This window comes from Antechinus flavipes, chromosome 4, assembly GCF_016432865.1.
Source record: "Antechinus flavipes isolate AdamAnt ecotype Samford, QLD, Australia chromosome 4, AdamAnt_v2, whole genome shotgun sequence".
In the NCBI taxonomy this organism is placed as follows: domain Eukaryota; kingdom Metazoa; phylum Chordata; class Mammalia; order Dasyuromorphia; family Dasyuridae; genus Antechinus; species Antechinus flavipes.
In genome coordinates this window covers 51082474-51102846 of record NC_067401.1, presented here as the reverse complement: position 1 = coordinate 51102846, position 20373 = coordinate 51082474, and the positions used below count along the sequence as shown (strand labels likewise).

The 20373-nt window shown below is 52.3% G+C and overlaps 1 protein-coding gene across 1 annotated transcript; it reads left to right on the top strand.

The window, feature by feature from the left end:
• Window positions 1-2894: 2894 nt before the first annotated feature.
• WNT2B (Wnt family member 2B) lies at window positions 2895-17502 on the top strand. The gene is made up of 5 exons (XM_051993022.1): window positions 2895-3449; window positions 8687-8907; window positions 11051-11328; window positions 12520-12784; window positions 16706-17502. Exons 1-5 carry the CDS (start codon window positions 3247-3249, stop codon window positions 16933-16935), a joined length of 1197 nt encoding a protein of 398 aa, XP_051848982.1. The 5' UTR covers window positions 2895-3246; the 3' UTR covers window positions 16936-17502.
• The last annotated feature ends 2871 nt before the right edge of the window (window positions 17503-20373 follow it).

The following is a 20373-nucleotide window of genomic DNA, read 5'->3' as shown; positions in this document are numbered from 1 at the left end:
TCAGATTTGAAGTCAGGTCTTCCTGGTGCTTTATGCATTATGTCACTAGCTGTCTTCCTAAAGTGAGAAAGAGGTAGAGTAGAGCTTTGATAAGGGGCTCAGGGGAATGACAACCAAATTAACCAGTGGAAGGACTTAATTAAGCCGCTTGGTTCCCCAATCTAGAAGAAACCCCCAATGCGTAGAGTCTTTTTTTTCTGGTGGGTGTGGGGCAGGCCAGAGACGAGCCAACATCCCTGGCAGAGACCCTCTTTGCGTGAGGAGCTTAGACTGCAAGTTTATTTTCAGAGTTGAAGCTCCGAAGTGGCAAATCCCAGAAACCTCTTCTCCGGCCGAGTATTTGGGTTCTCTTTAAGTGGCTGAGTACAGCTCCTTCAGCCAGCCCGGCTCCTCCATTATGGGGTCCCAGCTGGGGAGCCGGGACTGAGGGTAGTGAGGGGGGTGGGAGCGGACGCTGACTTCAAGATTATTCCCTCAATCGAAATGGCAAGGCAAATCTTTGCAAAGCGAGGTGAACTTCCTCCGCTACAGGTATATAGGTCCCTTTTAGCTAGTGATATGACCGGGCTGTGTAGACAGCCAGAACCGAAGGGGTTTTTCACCAGTGCACTGTTAGTCGGTCAGTGTGGATGGGGCCAGCCCAAGGTTAGAGCTGATGTGATCATCGGCAGCCCCCACCCCCACCCAAGTGCAGAAACGAAGCGGATAGCTCCAGGGTCACACCCAGTTCTGACCACATGGGGTGAGTGTGGGAAAGGCAGCCAGGAGCCTAGAGATGCATGCTGCGTGTCCCGCCAGGGGCTACAAGGGGGGGAAGGGGAGAGGAAAGAAAGGATGTGAACAAGAGCTGTACTCGAGGAAAATGACAAGGACCCTAACAGTGATCCCCAACCGCCTCAGAGGAGCTAAAACGGTAGCTAAAGTAGGGATGAGATGGGGAGCAGGATTGTCCCCGAAGCCACTGACCAAATCCTAATTCTAAACTCGGAGGGGTAGAGAAAGAGGGAGTTCGATACGCTCTGGAGGACTCCTACTTCATCTTCCTATTTTCAGTCTCTCCTCTGCTCCCTTCCCTACCCCACCCCGCAACATCCTGGGCAGGCCAGGGTCTTCTGGGTGCAGCATCCAAGCTGAGGTTGGAACTGAGTGAGGGCGGGGTGAGCCCCTTGGGGAGCGAGGAAAAGGTCAGTGGGCTTCTGGGATGAGCCCCTCCCCAAATCATCCCGCTCCGCCTCTGCCCGGGGCGGCTTCAGCCTTGGTCTGGGCCAGCTGCTCCCTGTCGGTTCACACCCGTGCTCGTCCCCACGGCCCCCCCACACCCGCGAAGCTTCTTTGGGGTGAGGGGCCAGCAGAGTTGGGGAGAAGGAGGACCCGCCGGGGTGCGGTGTTTACAACAGGACATTTATAGAGGAGATAAATCATGAGCCCTGAGCTGCGGCTGACCGGGGAAGGGGCGGGGACGGGAGCAAGGTACATCGCAGAGAGCAAGGGAGAAACTGAGGCTCGGGAAGAGGGAAGGGTCGGTTCCCAGCAAGCCAGAAACCAAGTCTTCTAGAAGCTCAGAGCTTTAAAAGAAGACTTAGAAGGAGGGGAGAAGGGAGCGTTTCTCTCTGCCTGAGACCTCCCAGCGATTCCATAAGCTAGGAGGACCCACCTCTCCCTCTCTCTGCCTCAGTCCACGGGAGTAACCGGTGTACGTGGGCAAGCTCCCACGGTCCAGTGACTTGGAACTGCAGTGCACTACGGGGGAGCGATCTCTGGGACCCTCTTTCACCGGGACCCCAACCCGGACTCTAGTGTAGGGGAAAGCCGCCCAGCTGTTTCTGATTCATTCACACTCAGCGTAGCTCCGCCCGAGGGGGTGAGGGAGAACCCAGTTGGGAGAGCTAAGAGAAAGTGAGAGCTGCTAATCCTGAAGATAGAGGAGGAGAGATCTCCGACTCCTCCAGAAACAGCGCTTTCTGATCCCCGCCCCATTCCCCGTTAGACATCATCATTCCAACTCCTGATACCACTGTCCCCATCTTCTCCGGGCCGGAGCTCGGTCCTAGGAGAACAGATCGAGCCCTTCCTGGGTCCCCCGTTTCCCCAGCGCTCGGGTCCCAGAGTTGTAACCCTAGCACAACAGGGGGCTGGGAGTGGGGAGAGTCAGTGGAAGAGGAGGAAAGGGATGGTGAGACAGCCCCTTTTCGACGGCCTCCGGGGAGTCTTAAGAGTCACTCAGCGGGCTCGGGAGCAGGAGGGACAGTGGTTCTGAAGAAAAGTAGAGGGACTTTGGGAGCAAGGCTTCGGATTAGTGGGGCTGAGACCGCCCCGGCAATAGCGCCCCTGTTGGCAGTGTTGAACTCGATTTTCCGCATCTGTCCCTGTGGCAGTTCTACTCATCCCACTGTGTGGGGGGAGAAAGAGCCTGCGAGTTCTGACCATGTTTCCCTTTTCCTCTCTAGTTGTGCTGAGACTTAGGGGTCGGGGGGGGGAAGTCCACAGCCCGCGCTCGGCCCCCCTCTCTCCAAGCGCTGCACTGCTCCCCGCAAAAGCAGATTTGGGAGGGAGGGGCGCTAGGACCCGGGGACGCGGCGTCCACCCGGCCCGGGCGCTCGGGGCGCATGGAGTGAGCTGCACCGCCCCGTCCCGTCTCGCCCGAGCAGGTGGGGGGCACAGCGCAGAGGGGGAGTGGGAGGAGGGAGGCGGGGGCGACGGCAACGGCGACACCTGGGGTGGTGGAGCGCGCCTCTGCTCTGGGCCCCAGGCGGGGCCGCCCAGAGGGCCGCGCGTGTCCCTGGCCGCAGCCCCGCCCGGCGCCGTCCAATGAGAGCCCGCGGCCAGAGGGGTTGTCCGCACCGCCCGGCCCCGCAGCCCCACTCGGCGCAGAGCCGCCGACCCCCGGACACCGCACCCTGGCTAGAGCGCGCCGCCAGCCGTGGCCGGCTCCCAGCCTCCGGCCCCGGACAGCACGCCCAGGACGGCCCTCCGCGCCGCACGCAGCTCCGCGGAGTCTGGAGTCACGCTGCTGACCCCCGACTCCGTCCTCAGCCCGGTGGGCACAGCTGTCCCGACCACTGCGCCGCGCGGTCCCGGGCCACTGAAGCCCGGATAACTGGCGCCCATCCGGGCGCCCCACTGTCGGTGCGGTCCATGGGTCCCTGCTGGGGGGAGGTTGGGACAGCTTGAGGGTCACCCCAGCTGGGGTCCGGTCCCCGCTCTGCCCCACCCCGGGACGCGCAGGGGGAGAGCCCTCGGGGAGCTATGCGGAGCCAGGGCAGAACGGAGGAAGCCGCGCAGCTCCTCCGTAGGCGAGCCCGGCTCCCTGTTCCCGCCTCCGCCCCGGCGCCCAGATACCCAGCCCGGGCAGCAGCACCCGACGGCCCCGGAGTCCCTGCCCGCTTTGGCGTCGCCTGCCTGCTGCTGCTGCTGCTTACGCTGCCGCCCCGCATAGATGCGTCCTGGTGGTGAGTGTTGGTGGAGAGGGATGGGAGACCAGGTGGGGCGGGGACCACTAGAGGAGTGAAAAGGAAAGGCTGCTGGCTCCTCCGGCTCGGGCCGGCCCCCTGGGAGCGGACCGCACTTGGCTTTCCTTGTCCCAGAGCTTTTTCCCGAGGGGAAGCGGTCTCCGGGGGCTCAGTTAAGCTGGTGGTCCGAGGACTCCCGGAGGAGTTACTGGATCTTTGCCCGAGGCAGAGCGAGCATCCGCTTTTTCTCTTCAGCCTGGAGACCCAGGCCGGGGTTGCCAATTTCACTCAGGGGCAATGGGAGAAGGGAAAAGCTGGGTAACTCCCCATCTCCTTCTTCAGCATCCACCCTAATTTATAAAAGAAACCCTCCCGAGTAAGGCAGCTGCTCTCAATCCATTTGGTGAGTGAGGAGAAATTAACCTGAATCAAAATTACGTACTTAAAGTTTAGGGTTGTGTTTTTTTTTTTTTTTTTTAATAATTTTGGTTTGCATAATCCGGGAATCTGATTCAATCCTTCCGGAAAGGATAGTTGTTGAAAGTATCCCATCCATTTCCTTTTTTCTTTTACTCCCTTCCCCCTCCCACCCCTGCCCCCCACTTCTCTAGGGCAGAGGTCTCTGTCTCATCCCTGGGAAAACTGTGGTCCATCTTTTCTGGCTCCCCCCGACCTCCATCCCAGCCTCTCATCCCATAAGGGGCACAATCCCTTTAAAAATCAATTAGAGGTCCATTTTTCCACCTTCTTCTCCCTCCAACACACATTTCTAATGGAGCTGTGTTGGTTACCCACGGAGAAAAGCTGTTCTCTGCTTCCAGTCAAAGATGATCTAGCTGCCCTCCGTCTTCATTCTTCCCTTCCCCGATAAACTTACATAGGAATAGAAGCCAAATAGTACTCTGCACAGGAATAGCACCTCTCTACCCATACCCACTTCTCTTTCCTCCCAGAATACCCCTCTTTTTCTTACCATACCCTCCCCTGTGGCTTTCCCCCTCGTCTGAGTCTTGGCTGGAAGAATTGGGATGGGGGTTGGAGTAGCAGACTGAGGGGCCATGGAGTTCTGCTAGAGATTCCTATCATTTCAAGATGCTCAGCCCCCCAACCACCACCCCCCTTTTTCCTGTTTCAGAAAAATCTCTCTTTTGGATCTTTTTATCTCTGCATGTTGGGGAAAGGAGGGGGTTCTGGATGGGGGAACCATATTGCATTGGTATCTTACATCTGGCTTGAAGCATTCCTTTACAAAAGGGAAGATGGAGAAGGGGGTGGGGATGGGAAGGAGCAAAACTTTTGAAAGTTCAGGGTTGAGATCAAAACGTACCTTCCGAAGGCCTAGGCTGTCTACTGGCTCAGATCCGGAAAGGCTGCCTCCCTCACCTCAGATCTTCCCTACACGCACACTTCCCCAAAATAGGAGAGGGCATTTCTGCCCAGTCTGTCGAGGTTTCTGAGGAGTCTTATCTGGCCCCCACCAGTATGGAAAATTGCCTTGGAGGGCACAGTTTGAATAAAGGAGGGATCAGCACTCAAATGGTTCTTAGTTGTGCTGGTGATTTTTCCCCCAATGGTAGACCTTGCTGGGGTTCATATTGGGGTCTCCCCATTGGGACCGTATCTTAGAGACTCATGGTTATTTTCACCCCTTTCCCTTCCTTTTCCCTCTTCTTACACGTGGTTCACATTAAAGAATCTTTGAAGAATCCCGAGTGGAGGCTGAATAGGGAAAAGCCTCACTCAAGTATAAGGAAAGATGTGGAAGGGGCACACAGCTCCCCCAAGGAGCCAGGGGCTAGCGGCAGGACTATCAAGAGGGCTGGCTTTTGCAGCCTTCTATCTTTTCTGTCCATCTTTAGCTCCTGACTACTGTCTTTAACATAGGATGGGCAGCCACTTTTTCAATACCAATTTCCCACAAATTACAAGAGTCCTGGCCCTATTTTCTCTATTAACAAAAAAAAAAAAAAAAGAAAAAATGATAGCTCCCTCATAAGCCCTTGGGGAAACATCTAATTGCCCACTGGAAAGTCATAATTCATAATCATTTTCTATAGCACACAGAGATCTCCTTTTCTAGAATAGAAGGAGAAAGTTCCCTGAATTCATAACTATTAGGACAGGAAATAGAGAAGGGGATATAAACACTCAACAGGTGCAATCTGTTATCATGAATTTCCTAGAATAAGAGACAGAAAAGAGGAAAGGATAGGGAAGTCTTAGAAAGGCTAGATCCTTGAAGAAATCAAGATAATAAACTGAAAATAAAGATGGAGGGGAGTAAAAATATTATATATATCTTGAAGACCCCATAAACACCCACCTTATATAGATAAGTCTAGCACACTTGGGGCCACAGAAAGATCTTGAGAAAGGAGAAACAGAGTAGAGGATCTCTGTCTTCAGGGGTACAGGATGTCTCATTTTCAAAGAAACTAGCTATATATGAATAGAATTTCTAGATGATAGAGTCAGGAAGGTAGGTTTTGTCTAGATTCCCAGAAAGAGGTTATGGGTCAGGTTTGAAAGGACAAGAACAGGAATTCTTATCATGGAAATGAGAAGGCAGGATCTAGAGGTAGAAAGGATCTGGAAGTCTAGAGATGAGGAAGAAAAGGATAGAGAGAAGATGGGGGCTGGGAGAAAGGGTTAGCAGCTCTGATCCAAGGAAGATCACAGCAAGATCTAGAAGAAAACCTGAAGACTGGGGCAGTGGTAGGGCCTGGGAGAACTCAGAGGTACTGAATGGCTATCTTCTGGACAGGAAGGGTGGAGGACAATAGGAATAGCTGCTCCCCATCTCACTGAGCACTGACAGAACAAGGAAGACCAGTGTGGGCCGAATCCAAAGGGATTAAAGCTAGACAGCAGAAAGAACTTTCCTGACATAGCAGGGCCCATTACAACCAAGGTTGTCTCATGATGTGGTAGTGTTTCTCCAAGCTTGGATGCCCCCAAATCCTCATCCCCAGAGCAATATTCCAGAGCCAAGCTAGGGGAATGAAGTGGTATTGGGAAAGGGACCAGCTCCAACTCCGACTGTCTCATGTCTCTCCTCTCCAAACAAAGCATCTCAGCGGTGGGTGTAACTCTGGGTCTGTGCGTCAGGCAGTCCCTCCCAGGCCAGGCCTGAGGAGTTTATTTTGTTTGTTCCTGGAAGCTGTTGCTCTGATGGACAGAACCAGGGATGCTGATTCCATGGGATTTGTGAGCAGCCGGCCCTCTCTGTCTTTCCCTCCCTGGGGGACAGATGGGTCCCATCAGCCCGGCCGGCCACACTCACCAGAAGGCATCTGGCTTTGGCTGTGTTTGTTTGATTTGGTTTTGCCAGTGGTGATCCCAACTTGGGGGTGGAGATCCCATGGTGGGAATGATCGGGACTGAGGTGGGGGGAGGGAGAAAAGGGACAGAGTACACAGGGCCCGAGATGTCATAAACACCCCCCTTGCTCCCCACCAGACTCTGGGGCTGTTCCCAAACCACAGTCTTATTCACAGCTACGGCTTTTCTGGCAGCCGGGGATGTCTGCAAGAGTGCCTGACTCCCACCTGCTCTGGACAGAGCTCTTGACCCTGAGATAAGAGGCACATAAAAAACCCCTTTGGGTTTTTATTCATTACAAAGGAGGAGAGTTATGGAATGCTTCCGGAGGCAGGTGAGCTTGGGGAACGAGAGAAGAAGGGAGCCAAGTTAGAGAGAAGGGGCAAATGTAAGCAGAGATCCCGGGCTTGTGGTGAGCTTATGGGTGGAAGGAAGCAGGACCGTTCCTCTGGGAACGTGCTGGGAGCTGTGGAGTTGAACCTCTACCTAGCTGAAATCACCTTCCTGTCCCTTCACCAGCTCAGCCAAGCCTCAGGCATGTCATAGCTGGCATAGTGCTGAGCCGATGGGAATGGAGACTGGGATTGGGGGTGTGGGAACTGCTTTGAAGCGAAATCTCTGCCCGTACAGCAATCCCAGGGCACGGTGCCCTTTGGTTTGGCCTGTGAAGGAGGGGACGGGGACTTTAAAAGCCATTTCACCACAGTAAAGGGGGAAGAATATGCCTGTTCAGGAAGTGGAGATCCCATGGTGGGAAGGGGAAGGTGGAGCAGGAGGGCGCAGGGCCAGCCTGGCTGGTAGGATTCCTGATGACAAAAGAGAGGGAAGAGTAGAGTTAGAAGCGAGAGTCTCTTTTCCTCAGCTTGGAGATTGGGACCCCTGGTTTCCCAACCAAATCCAGAAACATCCCTATGTTATGAACCTTGCCATGGGCTGCCACTCACCGCCCTTCCAAGGAACTCCACTCCCGCTGTCCTTCTTTTTTGCCTTCCATCCCAGTCCGGGATAGGCAGGGAGACAGCCACATTCAGTGTGGGGTTCAGGGAAAGCCCATGGGATCACAGATGTGGAGGGGCAGCCACCTCTTCAAGTCGTTCCATGACTTGCCTCGGGCATATTTTGAATGCAGGTCCTCCATATGCCGGTGTATTATCCTGGTCTCTTATTGTCCGATGTTTTTGTTCTCCAGAATCGTTAGCATTCATCAAATAAACCAGCTGCAGCTACCTGGGACATAGCTATGACTTTAGTATGGTTTTAGACTCGAGCATTTGGCTTGGGTAATAAGAGATGCGACCACTCGCTTAGTGTTTGTGACAAGAATTCAGTGAGGAGAATGGTTTCTGTTGAAGGAGATTTCTACCTTGTTTTTGTGTGCCACGTTATATTCTCTAGACTAGAAAGAGCTAGGTGGTGCGGTGGATAGAGTACCGGACTTAGGGAGAGTAAAATTCGAGTATAAATTCTCTTTCAGACACTTTCTTAGCTGGGTAATCCAGGATGGGACACTTTACCTCCCAGCCTCATTTCTCCATCTAGAAAATGGGGATAATAGCACTGATCTCACAAGGTTGCTGTGAGGATCAAATAAAGTAATATATCAAATAAGTATCAAATAAATAATAAATAATATCAAATAAATAAATTTGACAATATCAAATAAAGTGCTTTGTGAATCTTAGAGCTCTATATAAATGCTAGCTCATTTATTATTATTATTACTGACACTAGTGGGAGTAGGGGCAGGATGAATATTGGGATGGGAGTTGTATGAGAAGGGAACATCCATCCCCTCCAGAGCTAGAGAACTGACCCTTCCCTTAGTCCCCCCAATTTATTGCTGAAGCTGAGTGAGACTCTTGAGCTGACCCAGTTTGAGGCACTCCTTGCAATGCTGTGCCCTCCACTCCCTGCAGGTATATCGGGGCACTGGGGGCCCGGGTGATCTGTGACAACATCCCCGGGCTGGTGAGCCGGCAACGCCAGTTGTGCCAGCGCTATCCTGACATCATGCGCTCCCTGGGTGAGGGTGCCCGGGATTGGATCCGCGAGTGCCAGCACCAGTTCCGTCATCACCGCTGGAACTGCACAACTCTGGACCGCGACCACACCGTCTTTGGCCGGGTTATGCTCAGAAGTAGGGTGCCCTTCTTTTTACCCTTTCCTTTTTTCCTTCCATCCTTCTCTTTCCATCTTGTTCCCTTCTCTCCATGGCCTTGGGGTGGCAAGTGGAAGGGGAGATTATTCCTCCCCCTCCAAGGGTGAATCATAAATACAGAGCTGGAAATGACCTTAGAAGTCATGTTATAAACAAGATTCACAGAAATTAGGGGGATTGCCCATGGTCCCAACAGGTAACAAGGGGCAGGAGTGGGAATCAAATAGACCCTGGGACTTCAAACCCAACCCTCTAGAGCGAGAGTGTCCGACTCAAGGAACTGCATATTGATTTCCCTATGTGTTCTCTTGTTTGGGTTTTCTTAGAAAACCACAAATTAACATTATCTGCGCTATGTTTTATTTTTATTTTGTCAAACATTTCCCAGTTACATTTTAATTTGCAGCAATCGAGGGGTTTTTGCTGGCACAGAGTTTGATATCTTTGGCACTGGACTTGATGTTTAGGAAACCAGAGTTTGATATCCCTCTCAGACATTGTTAGCATTGAGACTCGGTCAGTCACCTAATCGTTCTCATCTCATTTGCAAAATTGGGGAAATGGATCCCATTTTGTAGGATTGTTGAGACTCAAATGTCAATCTGTATCTATATTATATATGCATGTTATATATGCATACAAATATCTATATTATATATGCATGTGCATATACACATATAGCTTTGAAAACCTTAAAACTCTATGTAAATATTAAGGATCATAATAATGATGATGATTATGGGAATCTGGCTGAGATTGGGCCCTCAGTTCTGGTTTCCTGCTCAGCATTTCTTCCCATTGGCTACAATCCCTCTTCTTATCCCCATGGACAAGAGACCCTCTAAAATCCATGTGCTAGGGGCTTGAAGGATCCACGGATTCCCTAGACACACTCTAGATCTCTATTTCTCCCAGCTCTGAGTTCTGTTAAATAAAGGAGTATTTAGGGGCCAGGCACTGTTTCTTGCTTCCCTACTGGCCCTTGCAATCCCTCTATCCCTTTCAGAGCTAGGGACCAGGGAGGGGGTATCCTGCCCCCATCCAGCCCTGGCAGTAATGGGAACAAGGGGTAAACAGAAAGGGGATATGTAAATATTTGGAGAACTGTCCTGGCCCCGGCTCAGCAGGGAAAATTAGGCTGGGCTAAACTGGATGATGAGCCAGGAGAAAGACTGAAAGAGGAACAACAGGGAAAGGGAGGGGAAGAGGAGAGATCTCAGCTCTCGGAACTCAGGAGGATGTTTAGGTGAAGGAAAAGGGGGAGAAATGTGTCAGTGTCTCTCTAGTCTGATGTCTTCCTCTTTTCCAAGTGTGACTGTGGCTTCGGTATTAGAACTGTCCAGACCTCTGAAGAAGTCTCTGATTCTCATGTAGCAGCTACAGACAGGATGGCCATCCAGCATGAGGGAAGAAGGGAGGAGAGGTGCTTTGTCTAATAATAATTCAGAGTCAAGTGTGATATGGTGACGAGAATACTATTCAAAGGAAAGTAAAGTTGGAAGAGCTGGTCCTCTCACTCCCAGTGACATTCCAGTGTGCTGCTTGCTGATGCTGGAAAACACTGAATAAATCCTTTTCTTTCTCTAGGACTCAGTTTTCTCATCTGTAAAATGGGGGAGACTGGCCCAGCTGGATCCCTAAAAGACCTTAGCAACTCAAAATTTTAGAATCCTCTGATGTAGTATTTTTAGGTTTGCAAAATGTCTTCACAATAAACCTTCCAGGTAGAGGAACAGTTATTAGCTCTGTTTTATAGATATGGAAACAAGTCTAGAAGGTAAGTTGTGATTATATATTAATTAAAATAATTAAGTAATTACATCTTAATTACATAATGACTCATAAATACAAAACTAGTGAACCTGATCCCAAACCCAGAGCTAATCTCTAAGGGGCTAAGAGTTGGTCTAATTGAAGGGATAGACAGACATACGGTGCCCAGAAACCCTGAGGTGTGTTAGGGAGTATTCTGATGAAGATTGGTGCTTAGGGAAGTCGAGGAGGGACTCCAAGCAAGGGGGACTTCTGGAAGGAGGTGAGTGCGCAGAGTCCTTGGGGGGATCGCGGGATGAAGATAGTCCTGGGCCTTTTCTCTGAACCCCTCCTTCCCTCCCCACTCTAGGCAGCCGGGAGGCGGCTTTCGTGTACGCCATTTCATCGGCAGGCGTGGTGCACGCCATCACTCGGGCCTGCAGCCAGGGCGAGCTCAGCGTGTGCAGCTGCGACCCTTATACACGCGGTCGCGACCGAGACCAGCGGGGAGACTTTGACTGGGGTGGCTGCAGCGACAACATCCACTATGGGGTCCGCTTCGCCAAGGCCTTTGTGGATGCTAAGGAGAAGAGGCTCAAGGACGCCCGAGCCCTCATGAACTTGCACAACAACCGCTGCGGCCGGACGGTCAGTCTGTACGGGGCTGGGTGGGGACAGCTCGGCCCGGGGCTCAACTGGAGAATCCCTCCTTCCCAGTTCAGTCACAACCGTTTGTTAAATACCTGCTATGGGCCGAGTCCTGAAATGGGTGTGGAAACAGACAAAACGAAACAGTTCCTGTCTCCGAGAGGTTTATGTTCTGCTAGAAATACTAGGAAATGAAATTTGTACATGCTTAAAAAAAAAAAAAAGGAGTAGCATACATTAGTTCAGTTAATTAAGAGGAGGATTCCAGACAGTATAACAGTAAGTTCTGGCTTGTCTGGCATAGATTACTGGATCACAGATTTAGATCTGGAAGGAAACCTAGAGGTCCCCTAGCCCAGGCCCTGAATTTTATGGAATTCATAGGCTCAGACTCCTTTCAGCTCATGCAGGGTGGGAACTTGGTATCTCGTTGGAGCCCCAATCCAGCATTCTTCCTATTGTGTTAGGAGGCAGATGGCAAAGGAGGCTAGAGAAGAAGGACGTCTGTGAATTAGATGGTGGAGAAAACCTTCCCAGAAGTAAAATCTGAACTGGGCTTTGAAGAGTTTGGAGCTAATGGGTGCTCCTTGAAGCCAGACTGTTTCACTTTTTACTTTGCACCCAGCCTATGGCTTGGTCCAAGTAGGCTCTTCATAAATGTTTGTTGATTAATTGGACGGAGGAAATAACCCCTAATCTTCCTATTCCCCAGTTTTATCACTCTATACATGAAGCATTTTCTTTGTGTTCCTCTTTATCTCCCCTCTCTTTCTCTGTAACCTCTTTTCTATCCCTTCTCTTTATCCCTTCCCCTCTTCTTTTCTCTTTCCCTCTCCCTCCCTTTCTTCTCTTCTTTTCTTTCTTTCTTCTTCTTCCTCCTTTTCTTCCTTTCTCTCTTTCTCTACCTCTTTCTCCCTTCCTCCCTCTCTCTCCCCTTTTTTTCTCCCTCCCTATCTTTCATCCCTCTCTGGCTCATTCTATCAACCTCTCTCTTTCTCCCCTCTTCTCCCTTTTCCCTCTTTTTCCTCTCTCCCTGCCCCTTTCCCCTACTCTCCTCTATTCCTATGTCCGTCTCTCTGTCTCCATCTCCCTCTCTCTTCCCTCCCCTCTCTCTTTCCCTCTATCTTGGGTTATCCATCCTACAGGATGGAAGGTGAGCCCTGACCCTTTGCCTTTTCCCTCCCTCCTCAGGCTGTCCGTCGATTCCTGAAGCTGGAGTGTAAGTGCCATGGAGTTAGTGGCTCCTGTACGCTTCGCACCTGTTGGCACGCACTCTCCGACTTCCGCCGGACTGGTGATTACCTGCGGAGGCGCTACGACGGGGCCGTGCAGGTGACCGCCACCCAGGATGGTGCCAACTTTACTGCTGCCCGTCAGGGCTATCGCCACGCCACGCGGGCTGACCTTGTCTACTTTGACAACTCCCCAGACTACTGTGTTCTGGACAAGGCTGCTGGTGAGTAAGGTAGAACCAGATGCAGAGGGAGAATGGGAAAAGAGAACAATTTTCCAGTTTTGAACATGGCGAACTATGCTAGTCCACTGCTGTTCAGTAGATTGGGGTTACAAAAAGGAACCCCAGAAGGACTTGGGAGCACCAGCTTGTTATCAAACCTAAGAATAATCAGGGAAGGAGGCCCCATTGGACAGCCAGCATCCCCCACTAAGAGGTACTGAATACCTACAATGGGCTCAAATGGTCAAGGTGAGACTTAAACCTGGGTCTTGCAGGATTCGAATAGTTAGAGGGTATACCAAGAGAGGAAGAGGGAAGTTTCGGCAACAGTTTGAGTATAGTGGAGACTTCCTATAAGGCATAGAGGTGAAGTCTGAAGGCAGACTTGGTGAGCCATATTGCAGAGTGCCTAAAATAGCAATTTTCTAAGGGCTTTGCCTCTTGCATTAAAAAAAAAAAAAAGTAGAATGAGAACATATTGAAGGATTAATCACAGGAAAGGAGGAATCCAAGGAGATGCTCTCCATCCCAACTAGGTATTTCAGCTTTCTACCAGTTGCTCTCTGGGCAGTTGGTGATGGGCAGTGGAGAGTTGCTCTTCATCTGCAGCAGAATTTGGGTTTGATTCAGTGCCTTAGGGATGAAGATCAGCTGGCAGGTGGGACTTCTAGACTGCTGCAGTATTGCTGGAACTGTCACCTCGTGAGGTTGTGGAGTCTTCCCCCAGAGCTTTTTAGTATTTTAAGAAAAGAGGAAGTAATCCTCTCTCCCGTGGTGGTGGGTATGACTGTGACTCGGAGGAAACCTGAAGGATCCTGTCTCAGTTTCAGTAACTGTAAATCTGGGACGCCCACCCCCCTCTCTTTCCCCCAGTTACTGCCATGAGGGTCTTTTCAACAGGCAGAGCTGCTGTGGTTGGAGGAGGAGAGAGGTGAGGAGAAGGTGAACAAGTCCGCTAGCTGCTCGCCTCTGTTTGTTTTTGCCCATCGCTGTCGTTCTTGGAGAGTGAAATGGTTTGGAGCAAAACTGGGCATAGAAACAGGGTGGGGCCTTGCCTGAGAGACAGAGAGGGCAGTGTTTGTCCTTTGCAGGGTGCCTGAAAGGGGGTTCCTGGGGAAGAATGGGGTGGAGAAGATCTTATGACTTTCCCATCCAATGTAGTTCTCTGGTTTGGGATTTTCTTCGTCTAGCACTTTCTATGTATAAAGCATCGTGCCAAGTGCTAGGCTCTGGTTTTTAGGCAGAAGGATGAATCTTTAGGGCTCTCAAATCCTTTTTCTGGGCCTGGTGAACAGGCTGTAATATCACACCTAAAAATCACACTGGATAAGGTGTGGCAGATTGTTATTTTCATTACTTTGGGGCCAAGACAATCACCCAGTTTCCTGGGGAATTGTGATGATGGGTTTTTGAAACGGCAGCAAAGGTTAATGGGGGCTCCGTGGGGTACAGGTCAGAGACAAATAGTTATGGAGTGTGTAATAGGGTGAAACCTGGAAGTGGGGTTAACTCGGAACCAGATGTTGTTTCCCCAGTGGTGCCGTTTTGGTGTGGGGAGCAAAGTGTGGGTGGAGGGACAAGGAATAATTCAGAGGCCTTTTGATCCATCAGATATGCTGGCCAAATCCAAACCTGATGAGGAGGAAAGAGGGAAATTGGTATAGCAGGCATGGGAGTCTCTGGGCTGGTTAGCAGTGTAGTCCTGGGCAGTTTGCTTAACTTCACCAGTCTGCATTATTCCTTGTGTCTAAAGATAGATCACTTTAGACAATCTTTTGGGTATTTTTCTACTCTAAATTCTAAGAGAGAGGTGGATCTATGTATTTATTGGATTATGTGTTACCCGCTGGGTTTACTAAAATGAAACAAACCCTGCCATCCAGTTTTTATTCTATTGGGACCCACACACTGCAAAGTGGTAGAAATAAGTGCAAAGTCGTTCCCAGCAGGGGGAAGATGCAAGCGGCGTGTGTGTGTGTGTGTGTGTGTGTGTGTGTGTGTGTGTGTGTGTGTGTGAGAGAGAGAGAGAGAGAGAGAGAGAGAGAGAGAGAGAGAAAGAGACAGTGAGAGAGAAGGAGAGAGAGAAGGAGACCGTGAGAGAGAAGGAGAGAGAGAAGGAGAGAGAGAAGAAGAGAGAGAGAGAGGAGACAGTGAGAGAGAAGGAGAGAGAGAAGAAGAGAGAGAGAGAAGGAGACAGTGAGAGAGAAGGAGAGAGAGAGAGAGAAGGAGACCGTGAGAGAGAAGGAGAGAGAGAAGAAGAGAGAGAGAGAAGGAGACAGTGAGAGAGAAGGAGAGAGAGAAGGAGACCGTGAGAGAGAAGAGAGAGAGAGAGAGAGGAGAGAGAGAAGGAGACCGTGAGAGAGAAGGAGAGAGAGAAGAAGAGAGAGAGAGAAGGAGACAGTGAGAGAGAAGGAGAGAGAGAAGGAGACCGTGAGAGAGAAGGAGAGAGAGAAGAAGAGAGAGAGAGAAGGAGACAGTGAGAGAGAAGGAGAGAGAGAAGAAGAGAGAGAGAGAAGGAGACAGTGAGAGAGAAGGAGAGAGAGAAGAAGAGAGAGAGAGAAGGAGACAGTGAGAGAGAAGGAGAGAGAGAAGGAGACCGTGAGAGAGAAGGAGAGAGAGAAGAAGAGAGAGAGAGAAGAAGACAGTGAGAGAGAAGGAGAGAGAGAAGGAGACCGTGAGAGAGAAGGAGAGAGAGAAGAAGAGAGAGAGAGAAGGAGACAGTGAGAGAGAAGGAGAGAGAGAAGGAGACCGTGAGAGAGAAGGAGACAGTGAGAGAGAAGGAGAGAGAGAAGGAGACCGTGAGAGAGAAGGAGAGAGAGAAGAAGAGAGAGAGAAGGAGACAGTGAGAGAGAAGGAGAGAGAGAGAAGAGAGAGAGAGAGAGAAGGAGACAGTGAGAGAGAAGGAGAGAGAGAAGAAGAGAGAGAGAGAAGAGACAGTGAGAGAGAAGAGAGAGAGAAGGAGACCGTGAGAGAGAAGGAGAGAGAGAAGAAGAGAGAGAGAAGAAGACAGTGAGAGAGAAGGAGAGAGAGAAGGAGACCGTGAGAGAGAAGGAGAGAGAGAAGAAGAGAGAGAGAGAAGGAGAGAGTGAGAGAGAAGGAGAGAGAGAAGAAGAGAGAGAGAGAAGGAGACAGTGAGAGAGAAGAGAGAGAAGAGGAAGAAGCAGGAGGAGAGGGGGGAGAAGGTGGGGGAGAGGAAAGGGGGGAGGAGAGAAGGAGAGATGGGGAGGGGGGTTCCAGGACCCCTTCCTTTGGGAAGTGGCCCTTCAGCTGAGTCTAGAAGGAATCCAAGGATTCCAAGCGTGGGGAGCAGCATCTGCGCAAACAGGGATGGGGAGCCGCCCTGCAGAGGTCAGGCTGGTCTCCCCTGAGCCCAGAGGAGAAAGCGCGGGCCCTGCCTCTGGCGGGGGCCCTGCCTCTGGCGGGGGCCCTGCCTCTGGCGGGGGCCCTGCCTCTGGCGGGGGCCCCGCCTCTGGCGGGGGCCCTGCCTCTGGCGGGGGCCCTGCCTCTGGCGGGGGCCCTGCCTCTGGCGGGGGCCCTGCCTCTGGCGGGGGCCCTGCAGGGGGAGGAGGAGGCTCGAAGGCGGCCCTTTCCCCGGGAGCCCGCGCACACAAGACCCACATTTGTGGTCTCTGGGGAAGTGTCTTGAAGCCGGCCGATCCCGGGGGGTGCGGTGGGACCGACCCGGAGGGAAGGCTTCCTAGAGGAGGCGGGACCCGGCAGGGTTGCGAGTGGGACCTGTGTTGGCGAGAAAGAAGTGCGCGAGGGAGGAGGTGACCCGGGTGTGAACCCCAAGTCTTATTTGTGTGATCGGGGCCGCCGGCCTCTCGGGCACATGGGGTTGAACATGGCCGCCGGCTCCCTCGGCGGGCCCCCGAGGAGTGGGGGGAGAGTTAACCTGTTCCCTCCGCCCCCTTCCCCCAGGCTCCCTGGGCACCGCCGGCCGCGTGTGCAGCAAGACGTCCCGGGGGACGGACGGGTGCGAGGTCATGTGCTGCGGCCGCGGCTACGACACGACCCGGGTCACGCGGGTCACGCAGTGCGAGTGCAAGTTCCACTGGTGCTGCGCCGTGCGCTGCAAGGAGTGCCGCGACACCGTGGACGTCCACACCTGCAAGGCCCCCAAGAAGGCGGAATGGCTGGACCAGACCTGAGCCCCGCGGGCGCCGGCCCCTCCACCCCGCCCCGCAGACTCGGCTCGCATGCTCACCCTGTACCCCGCCCCCCCAGCCCCGGGCTGCCCCAAGGGCCTCGCGTGTTCGTCCCGAAGGAGGCGGTGACGGGATCCGGAGCAGCCTCCGGTCGGAGCCCCCGCGCCCCGGGGCGAGGGGCCGGGAGCGCGCGCAGAAGGAGCGAGCACCTCCGGAGAGACCAGAGCCCGCTTGTCTGTCGCCCTTCTCTGGCTTCCTGGGCACCCAGGAGAAAGAACACCTTGGGGGAGGGGCGGGGGCTGCCACGAGCACCGGCCTGGTTTAGGATTGGAGTGGGGGTGGGCGCGGGGAGGTGTGGACGGTCCCTCCGCCATCCCGAAGTCACTGTTAGACTGCACGTTTTTTCAGTTCCCCGGAGCCTGGGCCTGCTGGACAAGGGTCAGACCTGCAGGATGGGGGTCTGTCTGTGCTTGTATGTTGCATCCTGCTGCATATGTGAACAAAGAGATATATGCATCCACACCCTCCCCATCCATATATATATATGCAAATATATATATATATATATATATCATAAATTTGTATCCGATATCACTGCCTCACGTTTATCTGCTGGGTTCTTAGGTAGTGGTCCGCTAGTGATATGCAGAATAGCCATGGCAGTTCCTGCCATCAAAGCAAACAATACTTAACCTGCCTCACTTGTGCACTTTGCTTTTTTGTTTCATTCTGCCCTTGGTGATTATTTTTCAGGGTGAGTAGGCCCTGGCTTCCAGGCCCCCCTCCCCAGTCCTCTGGTATTTTATCTGTAGGGAGAGCGCTTTCCGATATTGTGCCCATTCCCCAGAGCTGACCTGGCCCTGGACAATATTCATGACAATCAGAGGAAAAGACCCCTAGAGGCGGGTGATGGATGCCCTTTTTTCAGGCTTATCGTAGGTGCCAGCTAGGAAGAGAGAGGCCCATTGGCAGAATCTCAGTTAGAAAGGACCAACAAAAATATCTGAACAGAAATCCCCTTGATAACAGCTAAACAAATGGTAATTTTGTGACAACCTTATTTGCCACCGACTTAAAAAGTCAACAAGAAAAAATCTTTAAAACCAAAGATGTTTCTTTTCCTCACCCTTAAAATAATCCCCGAGAGCAAACAATGGAGAAAGCGGCTGATGTTGTGACTATGAGCACACCTCCCAGCAGCATCCCAGCCCACTTACATAGCAGGACCTCTCTTGCTGTTTTTGGCCAGATCCCCTAATTCAGAGATTCCAAATCCTCCCTTCTTCCAGCCTGTCCTGTACTCTTCCCTAGGCCTGGCAAAAAAAAAGTTTCGAGTGCTCAAGAGGTTACAGAGAAGCTCATTTTGGATAGTGAAAGAGCACTGATGGTGTTCATTTCTGGGACAAAATGTTGAGAAGCACGTGAGATACCTATGGGAGATTAGTGGAGGGTTGAGGAGATGGGGGGAGGGTACCCTGAATAATCCAAGAGCCTCTTCCCTTTCCATTTGAGGAGCAATGGCAGCCAAGTGTGAAGGGATCAGGTTCTCTGGTCCAGGCCTTTCCTTGGCTTCCTCCTAAAGTTGATACTTGCCCCATCCCATTCCCACCCCACGGGAAGCTCCTTCGACCCATGTGTCCTTCACCACTTGCAGACCATTTAGCACAGGCACAGGCTCCAGGCCATTCTACCTCTCCCCAAATCCCACTCCCCTTCTTTTCCCTGCCCTAGTCTACACAATTGCTCAGCAGTTCTCTCTCCGTGCAAACAGCATGAAGCACCCGGACGGAGAAGGGGGTGGGGGCTGTGGGGCTGGGCCTCAGGGACAGATTTATTTGGATCTTTGGACTAATATTTGTGTAACCTGCCAAGACCCGCGTAGGAGGGTTTGGGTAGCTTTGGTTTTTTGGTGTGGGGGGTGGGTTTTTTTTTTTTTTTTTTTGAAAAAGAGAGTAAAAATGCTGCAGCCTCCATATCCATTAATACAAAACATGAGCTGGTCAGGACCCTTGTGGCCTGTGGTGAGGGGATTCCTGTGGAGAAACAGGGCTGAGTCAGGCCAGGGGAATGTCTTCCTTGCAGAGTGGTGGAGTCAACTCGATAACTGATGAGTGGGATTAGGGAGGAGGGAGTGAGGGGAAGGAGGAAAGGGCTTCTGACAGTTTGAGATGGAGTGGAGAATGAGCTCCCTATTTGGGGGAATATTGCAGAACAGTGGGGAGGAGGAGAGCCCGGAATCTTGGCCTTCCCCAGGATGGCAGCCTCCTAGGAAAGGTGGAAGCTCACCCCTAGTGCTTCCTCCCATGAAAAAGTACAGGTCACTTGGAGGGCCAATACCGCTACTTGATCACTGCCGAGAGGAAAGTAGTCCCAGGTGCAAGTCTCACCTGTGTTCTAACAGAGATGCTGCTTTCCCAGTCCCTCCAGATTTCCTCCCTCTCTCTAGGAGAGAAAGGGCCTCCTTTGGCAATTCTGAGCCCCTCTCTCCAGAGAATGCACAGCTTCAGAATTCCAGACTGCAAAGTTTTGCACGTGCCAATTTCCCCATCAGAAGTTGAGGGAAGCAAGCTGTTGGAACGGCGGAAATGGGGTAATGGGGAGAGAGCAGCAGGGCTGCTCACCTCAAAGGCAGGAAAGCCAAGCTCAAGGGCAGCCCTGAGCCTGGTCACAGAGATCCCACATCGACCCCAGCACTTCCCCCCCAGAGTCCGGCCCAGAGGGACAAGAACTTTGCTTGCTCCAATGAGGGTTCCCTCCGCTTCTGGTCACCTCACTACTGGTTTTGAACGTTATTCTTTTTCTCTGTCCAATCAAGATTATCTCTCACAAGAGGTAAGAGCCTCATATCCCAACTCCCAGACCAAAAAAAAAAAAGAGTCATTTAATCATTCCATACGCAGTACATATCTCTTGCGGACCAGGGGCTGCGGCCTGGAGGTATACAAGGAAGCCATTGTCCTCGCACCAGCGGCCTACAGTCATATGAAAGAAAAGGCCCATGGGACTAGCGTGCCACAATTTCACCTTGCGCCGAAGAGCCGCCCGACAGGCAGCTGGCTTTGTCGGGTGGCGCTCGCCCCACACCTGCTGCAAAGGGCTAGTTGCCAAGCAGTCCGTGGAACCCGTCACCGGCCTGCCCTCCCTTGTCGCGGCGCCAAGAAACACTCGGGGACCTCGGCGTTCTTTATCAGCCCTGCCCGGCGGGCACCTGGGGCCTGGAGGGCTGCGCGCCCTCGGGTTCCCCGGATAGCCCCTGTTCCACGGAGAGCCCCGCTATCCCCGCTCTGGCACTCCCAGCAGAAATAGCGCCGCTCGCCAAGTCTGCCGGCCCTCCGACGGCTCAGTCTGACTGGCTGGCTGCCGATTCTTAGAGGAGAACCAGCCATTCGGCATCACCGCCTAGCCCGCTCCACCCTGGGAGGTTTTATTTAAATGTCCCTA